General features: G+C 34.3%; 1 protein-coding gene across 5 annotated transcripts; it reads right to left on the bottom strand.

The window, feature by feature from the left end:
• Nucleotides 1-1,209: 1,209 nt before the first annotated feature.
• Nucleotides 1,210-9,520, bottom strand: LOC104883634 (ent-kaurene oxidase). Of its 5 annotated transcripts, XM_010668182.4 has the most exons (9): nucleotides 9,326-9,520; nucleotides 9,170-9,232; nucleotides 5,730-5,890; nucleotides 3,708-3,869; nucleotides 3,471-3,611; nucleotides 3,114-3,368; nucleotides 2,863-3,030; nucleotides 2,573-2,767; nucleotides 1,210-1,923 (listed from the first exon to the last, which is right to left on the bottom strand). In XM_010668182.4, the coding sequence occupies exons 1-9, from the start codon at nucleotides 9,336-9,338 to the stop codon at nucleotides 1,603-1,605; spliced, it is 1,479 nt and encodes a 492-aa protein (XP_010666484.2). In that variant the 5' UTR covers nucleotides 9,339-9,520; the 3' UTR covers nucleotides 1,210-1,602. The 5 variants fall into 5 exon arrangements, with proteins under 5 accessions (XP_010666484.2, XP_048497483.1, XP_010666483.2 ...); XM_048641526.2 differs by lacking the exon at nucleotides 5,730-5,890; XM_010668181.4 differs by having other exon boundaries at nucleotides 9,170-9,520.
• Nucleotides 9,521-10,184: the final 664 nt, after the last annotated feature.

The following is a 10,184-nucleotide window of genomic DNA, read 5'->3' on the forward strand; positions in this document are numbered from 1 at the left end:
ATCCAACTAGGAGTTGGACTTCTAACTAGAATTACAACTCAAATAAAACATTTAAACTCCTACTATAATTAGGAGTTCTAATCCTACTATAATTAGGATTTTAATACTCTTATTCCTACTAGAACTAGAAAAACACACCAATCCTAACATAACTAGAATTTATAGGAAATGAATCATCCCTCACATGGATCATCTGCTCCCTCTTGAAAACAACCCTTGTCCTCAAGAGTCTTCCAAGCACTCCAAGATATCATCCGAATCGAGCACACAACAAGGTAAACAATCTGAATCTTGTCTCGATCAGTACCATGCTTGGCATTACAAAGTTTTAATCTTCCAAAACTCCAACATGACTGTAGACTCACTTTGATTTTTTGCCTCAAAACAACATGAAGGACCTTTGAATAGTGAAGATTAGGAGTGATCAAATGGGTCAATACATAAGGAACTTCAACTAAAGGTATAGATTCTGTTGCATCAACGCAAGGGGGTCGAATCTTCCTCTCGATAAACTTCAAAGATCAGATAATTCGCATGGAAAGTACAAAAAGTTTCAACCTTTATGTCCTCTTCAACAACAATCAGATCTGAGATTTTTTCCTCTATGTCGAAAGGAACATCTTTAAGATACTTATTAAGCTTTTCATCTAAACTTTGAGTCGAATCATATATTAAATCCCACTTTGATAGTAGTCGTAGTGATAACTCGTCAAATATTTCGTCATTAGTAAGCCCGTCACAAGAACGAAAAGAATAATTCATGTATACAATGATATAGGTTAGAATTTGTTCACAATCTAAATCAAAAGTTCAGATGTCAAAACCCTGTCAAAACTACTTGAAATCTTGTGAAATTTTTACATCATGTAGCCTTGTGTGTCTGGAACACTCAACCAAATTTCATCAAAAAATAACAAATCAATTGATTGCAGTTTTTGTTTTACCAACAGTATGAAATCTGCCCGAAAAATAGAAATTTTCGTCCAATGTTTGCGTTCACTATGACTTCGTTACTAATCAAAATGGACTGAAATATTTACACAATGTAGCCCTATATATATGCTTTCCAACGAACCAAAACAATTTGAACACAGAACGCGCCCATACGCACCGTCGCAATGACCCCTTGTATAATACCAAGATGATGTGATTTTTATTGGCGATTTCAAACTCTTTTTATGTTTTGCAATTTGTATATGAACAACAACGAAAATAAAGATGGATAGGCTCTTGAATTTAGATTTAAGAAGTTCTCTTGTCAATCTCGACCTCCAACATCACACAAAGTCTCGGTTTGTTGTATTTGAACACTAAATTCTATGCAAACACAACAAGCTTTACACGTTTTCTTATCAATATTCAACATATGCCTTTTACATTCTATATTGCTCTATATTTATATTACTTTTCTAACAAACAATCCAACTTATTCCCCAAATAAACTAAAGTGATAATATCTAAAATACCCTCCCCTCCTAATATTTAGTTCTTAGCAGGAATTACCAACATTCTGAGGTCAAATTCTTGTTTTACCTAATAACTTAGAAAGAGCATTATTCTGAAGCTTAAAACAATAACTAGCTAGTTTTAAAGTTTATATAGTTAATTGAGTTGACGTCGGGGTTTTATAATGGCATGCAGAGGATGAAGTTTATGTGTGGTGAGACCAACAGTATCAATGTCCTCCTCCTGCCCAGCTTGAAGTCTCCACTCGAATTGTTGCACCAGTCTACCGATCGATGTACAAGATATTAGCATGGCTTGAAGAGCACCAGCACACACCCTTTTACCAGCTCCAAAAGCCATTGTTTTGTAAAGATCATGGGGGTCATATTTATTGTCTAAGAATCTCTCCGGAATCCACTCATCCGGATTTTCCCATTGATTTTCGTCCCTGTTACATCCATACAGGTTCACTATGATCTGCATGACACAGCTTAAAGTCAGCTAAGTAAGCTCATTTTTTTTTTAAAAAAACACTAAAAGGGCGTGGACAGAGAACGCTTTGCTCTATCTTGCCTTCTGATACACATCCACTACGCTAGATGAACTTGACTTTTAATTCTAGGCTCTTTTGGTTGGATGAAAAACATTTTTCAAGTGAAAACTCAATCGTAAATTAGCTTTCTCCTTGTTTGGTTTATTACACGAAAAGTGAGAGGATATAATGACAATGGCGGTCAGGCAGAAAGATGGTTGGGGAGAAGAGAAAGAGGAAAAAGACCGAGAGGACAAGATGACATTCATTCGCTTAGGGAGAAAATCGCATTTTATCCTTGGGAGGACAATTTTCCATTTTTCACAAACCAAACAAAGGAGAACAGGAAAATAATTTGTGTGGGAAATTGTTATTCCTCCCAACCAATTAAACACTCTTCAAACGGAAGATATTATTTTCCTTTTTCAAAGAAGGGTAGTTCAGGTCTACCCACACCCTCTTCCTTACGGCAGCAAAAATAAAAAAGCAAGTCATAATTTTTTTTATCCCTTTTTTTTTATCCCATGGAACAGTTTAATAGTATCTATTTGTCCAAACAAAGAGCCAAACTACAAGGACAGCAAGGAAACAAACCTCAGTTCCAGCAGGAATGTGGTAGCCTCCTATTTGAGTGTTTTCATGAACATATCGTATGGGAATAATTGGAACAGGGCTGTGTTTCCTCAAAGTTTCATGAAAAACAGCTGACAGATATGGCAGCTGAGACAAATGGTCCTCCGTAACCATATCCTGGCCGCAAACAGTCTGGATTTCTTGATACAATCGCTCCTGTTTAATAGTAATACATGTTAGATGATGATTAGCAATAGAAAACGAGTACGTGAGTAGCTAGGGGAAAACAAATATGACAATATTAGTTAAACCTGTCGCTCGGGTTGCTTGGAAAGTTCGAAAAGGGCCCATTCTGTTGAGATTAATGTAGTGTCAGAAGACTCAATGATAGGCTCCCAAAGCAGCATAGCTAGTTGAGTCTCCGTAATTGTCATTGTATCAGCTTCTGACAGCAAAAAGTCGAGGTAGGAATTCATTTCCTGTTTCATATTTTGGCAAAAAGTCAATGGATTATATAACAAATAGAAGTTCAGGATAGTTCAAGAACTTCAGACAAAGATACCTTTCCCCCGGTATTTTGTTCCTTATGCTCTTTAATGAGTGCCTTCATCACTGCATTTCTGCGGAAATCCAACTTTCTAATATTTGTTTCTACCATATTATTAGGAACCCATTTCAGGTAGGGGAAGAAATCTCTCCAATCAACCTCGATTGCACCCTTCATCATATCCCAAACTAGAATATGCAATAGATCCTTCCTTGTCAAAGTAGTTCCAAGCTCTTCAACATAAAGAGACAGCACGTCTCGTCCAATAGCCTGTGCATATATACATATACATATATATTTCTGGTTATTCACTGCCAGCTAATCTTTTACAACATTAGATCATATCCCAGAATTAGAATAACAGAGAAATACTTGTTTCAAAGCTAATCCAAAGAGTTCTGACTCAAATATTTCCCGGAAGTTCACTGCTTCAAGTGGGCTGCTCTTCATATGCGCATAAAGACAATCCACTACATTCTCCAACATGGTTTCACGAATTGCTCGGTTGCGCTTCTGCATTATAGGCATAAAAAACAGTTGTTCAAATATATGAACGATTAATGAGATTTGAGGACTAATCTACTACTGTAAAGAAAATTAGATCGATACCTGAGCATTAGAGCCCAATAGTTTGGTTAATATGTATCTCTTTACTGTTTTATGAAACTCATTATAGTCGCTCATTGCAACCATGCATTTATCATTTGTAAGGATTGTCAGAGCATTTGAGAGTTTCCTGGTCGAGATAGATGAAAAGCGGGTAACCATTGCCTGGAACACAACGAGAGGAAGGAGATGAAGAAATTCCATTCAAGCAATTCAAGCATTAGACATTCTAGCTTTCATGAACTAATCCAGGAGCCCAAGTTTCGGGCTGCAACTATCGTCAAATTTAGTTTAAATCTGGATGGAGGAAAGCAGTCTGATATGGGCCTCCAAACTTGAAAAAAAGGATGCTAATCGAGCAAAGATATTACGCAGAGACACTATCAATGTATTGTGGCGTCTCTTAAACAGAATAACATTCGGGTAAATAGAGAGAAAAAAAACCTTGGGGGAGGGGAAGGAGCTTGAAATGGGTAAGTTTGGCGAAGGGAGCTAGGAGATGTCATGACACAGGCGGATTTTTTTATGAAACAGCTTCTTTTCAAAATAGCACTAGTACTTGCTTAACAGGATGCAACTAAAACTAACATGTCCCCGACACAGAAGCCAAAGTTTCCAACTTCATGCTAAACAATGAAGAAAACCTGTGCAATGCTAGATATGAGTCATATGACTGAAAAGTCACAAAACAAAAAAAATATCTTCTTTACAGATTATCACATAAACTTCACCATACCTTTGGCACAAGAAGACAGATTATTGAGAGAATTTTTCAAAAAGAGAGTTGATTTATGGTTCTGAACGTATCATGAACCGTATACTACACAAAATTCTATTTCGGGAAAAGAGTGTATTCAGTACTCAAAAGATCAAGAAGTTAGTCAATTTGATTCTGAAAGTAGATGCCATGTTGCAAATGAGAACCATTTCCCCTGAACGATTTCATGATTTCTACTATCAGGAAAAAGATGAAGTTGGAGACTAAAAGCAAAGCGCTCCCTGCTCCTAAAAATTGGGGAAAGAAAGAGAGAAAAGAAAGCAAAAGATTCCAATAAATTCAGCCTTGACCAAAAGAACTATGTAAATTATTTTATGTGAGCTAAAAGCCTAAAAAGACTCAGACATTGAGTACATTAGGTGCCTGATTCAAATATCCTTCCCACCATTATTTGTGCCCCGCATGAATCAAACACACGAAAGGAAATAAAATAAACATTGAATAAAATTTGACAAGATACAATTGGAAGTCAAATGTAAATCATTAAGGTAAGAGATTGGCGACGAGGAGACCATTAGGTAATGTAATCCAAAGATATGAAGCTACTAGTAAGAAAGCATCAGTAATAGAAATGAAGCAAGAAACAGGAGCAGAAAACAAAAGGGAAATTCTTTTGGGAAGGCACTGATTGATACAAGAATTGTTAAACACAACATCATTACTTCCTAGACAGTTTTTCCCTCTACTTCTTTTAATTCTTTTATATTCCTTTTCCCCTCATTCCCAAATAGTGGACAGTATCACCACTTTTGAGTAACTTAAATTGCAGTCTCCTGCGATGACCAGAATCCACGTTACAACAATCAATAGTAGAGTACAATAAACACCTTTTCACAATTACAACAATAAAATTTTGCTCAAGTGACATTATGAGCTCGACATATATTGTTGCAACAAATAATTTAGGCTGCAGAAACACTCTGGTAAGCTGTGTAACACATCTCAGACTACCCCTTAACGCTACAAACTGACACACCCTGGGCAGATGCATCACTGTCTTTTATAACGTTTTGGCATTTAATACCAGATCACCATACAATCACAATTTCAGCCAACATACATTAGACATAAACGTGTTAGCTCAGTAGACCTCATACATGATACAGATCATATGACCTTTCATACTAACGAAATGTTCAACAAGTCAACTTATTAGTAACAACGATATAAGCATCAAGTCATAAGGTGCATTATTACTCATTCTAAATGTGATAGTATTGATGGGTTAAGAAGAGACAGAAAGAGACCTCTTTTACAACATCTGAATTATTAAGCACGATCATATGAGAAGATCCAAGCTCGATCGAATATATAGGACCATAAATCTCTGACCATTTTGTGAATGTCTTATAAGGCTTCTTCTCTTTAAGTTGCAGCAAATTCCCAAGTAAAGGCAGCCCAGGAACCTCTGCATCATCACCATTAGTTTCAAACTAAAATCCACAAAAAGAGCAAATTCTCTACGCGCCAGCCATGACAAATCAAACCTTTAATAGTGGGGCTACAAAAACCTATTACCTAGGTAACTAAACACCCGGACAGGTGGCTTCTTTCTCATAGTATTTTCTTTTTCTTGTACAACTTACTTATGGACTTGCAATAGAAGTTCAAATAACAAATTTGTTTTTGGATATAAAGTAAGCAAAAGTCCTAGCAAGTTGTGGGAAATGAAGAAGAAATCCAACATGATCAAGGGTAACACTCGATCCCATGATCTCTAGGACTAGAGGTGATGTCAACCACAATAGGCCAACGCCAGTCACCCTGCTGATTTCAATAATAAGTAATGAAAACTAAAGTAACACATTTGAAAACTTTAACCATACGGCTTCCATTTGAAGGTAAGGTCATATTTTACAATTAAATACTCTGTTTCAATAATACCTCAGCTCTGTCGGTGGGTCAGGGTTGCCGGGACGGTACGTCAGATCCAACATAACCTCGTCAGGTGCAAGTTAGGTCGAGTCAAAGTAAGATCAACATATAGCCGGGTATGAGACGAGCAATTTTTGTGTCAGGTCCTTTCAGGTCTTTCGGTTTCAGTCTTTTGAGTAACCTTGGGTCGAGCAGGCTAGTCATGGGTCTAGCCAGGTCAGGTTGAGTTGGGTTTCAGGTAATCTTGGGTAGGATCAAGTTGGGTTCGGATGGAACATGGGTCGGGTCAAATTGGGTTCGAGCAGACTTTGTCAGGTCAAATTGGGTTTGGGTAGACTTGGGTTCCGTCATCATCATAAATGGGTAAAGTCAATTCGGGTTGATATTGGTAATGGTTAAATTTTGGGTCGAGTCGATTTGATTTGAATCATTTTGACATCGGTTGAAACATGTGTGGGATTGGGTCATTATCATCAATAGTTTCGATTCAGGTCATGTCATTAATGGATCGGGTCATTTCTATATCAGGTCCATTAGATTGGATTCATTATCATTAATATCTGGGTTATTTTGGTATTGGTTAGAATATGGCTAGGGCCAATGTGGTCTTTTACATTGTTTTGTCCCGCTTACTCTTTACTATCATCTAATATGGGACTCTGGAAAAAGAAATATGGGTCCCTCTTTTTATGTCTCTTTATACTATCTACTTCCTCCGCTCTTTATTAATTTACCTGTTTCTTTTGCACAAAGTTTTCGGAGAAACAAAGTTGTTGGACTTAGAAAGAAAGACAACTATTATTTTACAGTAAAGTTGAATGTATGTGTGATGGAAAGTTAGTTGTCTCATTCCAAAAGTGGAAATAAAAGAAATGGATAAACTAATAAGGGATATCCCCAAAAAAAATACGAGTAAATTCATAAAGACCAGAGGTAGTATGTTGCAATTATTTTACAACAGAGAAAGTTTTACTCGACAAACCTCAAAGGCTATATATCTATTTTAATTTATTCAACAATTAATAGTAGTATATTATCACTTTCAAAATTTAGAGTTCCAAATTTAGATATTCCTAAATTATTCTTTCTAGTACCATCGAAAATTTTCTAAAAATATACCATTTTTGACTTTATTTTTTCCTTTCTCCCACTTCTACTTTATCTATAAGGGAAAAAATAGGTGCTTTAATTAAGCTATGGACAAAGTTCTCGCGCTTCTACTTGAATAATATAATTTTTGTTCGTCTCACTTTTTTTTTTTTGCTTACCTCTAAATTTCTTTCTCCTCTTCAAATAACGATTTTTGGTAAACTATCATAATCAATTATCCTCTAATGATGCATAATTACCTCTCCTTCACAACTCACAAGTGTGAAGAGGAGAAAAATAAACCCGTAGGTAGTCGACGTACAAGTAAATATTAAAATTGTGAAACATGATTATGATAGTTTACCAGACTTGCTTAAATATAAAATAAATAAAATGTGGCTTATTATCAATTATCATAGACAAAAATTCATCTAACCAAGTCATATTAGTATAAAGCATGGGTTATGTACTAGTATACCATTCGTATAAAAGAACATGAATTTTTTCAACAACTTTTCAAGATAAAAATAACATAATTTAAAATCAAAGAGCATGTAAATATCCACTTTTAAAAGAACATAGGTCGTAAAGAAAAAAACATATTGTAAATGGACATCTAGTGTAAAAAAAAGTCACGCCAACAAACATATTATTTATTTTGAAAAAGGTAAAACAAGTTACAAGATTTAAGGAAACAAATAACAATATTTTTCTTAAAACCATAGACTCTTAAAGTATTAAAACCACGTCGTTTGGCACATGGCGCATCACCATTTATATGCAATTGAGTACATGTTCCTATTTGAATATTACAAAATTATAGAAACAGGCCATGTTGCCAATTGATTATGTATCATATCAATTTTGTGGTGTTCCTATCATGCTGAGTCGGCCGTGTCATAAAACATTTGAGTGACGATTCTACGTATTACTTTGGCTCGTTTGGTTAGTAGTCCTAAACAGTGGTAATGCATTATAGGAATTTGTAAAGAAAAATTTCAGATCATCAACCATGATAACGCTAATTCATCCCAAAAGATGAGTTTTTCTTTATAATTTTTCATTACCACTCAGTACCACATCTTCACATGGTAAATTTTAGGAAGAAATGAATGTTTGAGGATGTAAGTTACGTTTGGTAGGTTGTAAAACATTTTCTTAAAAAACTATTTTCATCTATTTTCAATTTTACATTATTTGGTTGTGCAATAAAGTATCAAATCATTTTCTCTAGGAGTAAAATTGCTCTTCCCGTAATGAAAACTATTTCCCTTAAAAATGGAGGAAAACTAATTTTGAAATTATATTTTCCATTATAAATTATTTTCTATGAAAATCATTTTACACTCAACATGTTTTACACCCAACTAAACTGGCCGAAATGGCATTATCATGGGTAATAAAATGAGATTTTATCTCCCCTCAAAAAAAAAAAAAAATGAGATTTTATCTATAAATTTACACTATAATGCATTATTATTACCACTATTTATCATCACTTATCAAACGAAATGTAAATTTTTTTTTTTTTAAAAGAGAAACGAAATGTAATTAATAATGGGGTAGTAACGCTACACACCACAATAAAAACAAAAACACTGACTCAACAATGACCAAAAAACTCTCTACAATGTTAACGAGTATCTTATAAACTCAGCTGTCACCTTGTAAATACTACTGAGAATAGACAAAGCAAAAGGAATTGAAAAAGTTAGAGACTTACTGGGAACAGTAAGACCTTCACAAGATACAGAAAGTTTCTTCCCTCCATTTGGAAAAGACATCGCTAACAATAACACCAACACAATTGATGAGACAGCTATTAGAGCAACCGTTGTAATAAAAGGATTTGCCAGGGTTAAGTTTTCTATAGCCATACCCATCATCTCCATGAAATTCAAATATATTTCTTCAAGTTGAACAGAGCATCAAGCTGAGATATAGAGTGAGGAAACAAAGTGCAGAGAAAGAGAGGGAAAGGCAAACGGTGGAAACCGGAAAGTGAGAGACAAAGTTAGTGCATATCTAGAATTTATATACTCCACTCCTTTTGTGTTTTTTCATATAAACCGCGAATGCACTACAAAAATTTAGAATATAAGATATAGTTGGATTTATCTAAATTTACATTTACAAGATTTCAATTTTTATAATTTTGTCATATAATTGGATATGTAAATGGATAAAGGGCATGTTTTTTTCGGCAAATTGGCATAAAACAGCTGAACTGAACTACACTAAACTGAGCTGAACTGAACTGAATTGAACTGAATTGAACTGAATTAAACTGAATTGAATTAAATTGAATGTAATAAATATATAATTAATATTTAAACAATAATAATATAAATACTACCTCCGTTCTCTTTTAGTTGCAACGTTTGACAAATTGCACTATTCATGTTCTCTTATTTGACCACATTTATTGATTTATATGTTAAACAAAATATAGTCATGTGGGGTCTTGTTTGATTCGTTTCGATGTAAGCTTTCATAATATCAAATTTTCATAATTTTTACTTACATACAATTAGAGATAAAACGATTTGAAATTGTACATTGGCAAGTGTGAAAGTCAAAACGTTGCAACTAAATAAAAACAGATGTAGTATTAAATAATTATTATAATGATAAGTAATAATAATGAATAATTAATAATGAATAATAATAACAGTATTTTTGGATATTTTTAAATGATAGTTATAAATAAATAATATTAATAATCATAAATTATTAGT

Source organism: Beta vulgaris, chromosome 3 (assembly GCF_026745355.1).
Source record: "Beta vulgaris subsp. vulgaris cultivar EL10 chromosome 3, EL10.2, whole genome shotgun sequence".
Classification (NCBI taxonomy): domain Eukaryota; kingdom Viridiplantae; phylum Streptophyta; class Magnoliopsida; order Caryophyllales; family Amaranthaceae; genus Beta; species Beta vulgaris.

Bases quoted from the DNA above. Each gene is read 5' to 3' on its own strand.
- LOC104883634 (XM_010668181.4), bottom strand. From the start codon at position 9,338: ATGGAGATGATGGGTATGGCTATAGAAAACTTAACCCTGGCAAATCCT. The intron at 3,612-3,707 runs GTATCGATCTAA...CCTATAATGCAG, and splicing joins TATTGGGCTCTAATGCTCAG to AAGCGCAACCGAGCAATTCG. The intron at 2,768-2,862 runs GTTTAACTAATA...ACTATTAAACAG, and splicing joins CCAAGCAACCCGAGCGACAG to GAGCGATTGTATCAAGAAAT.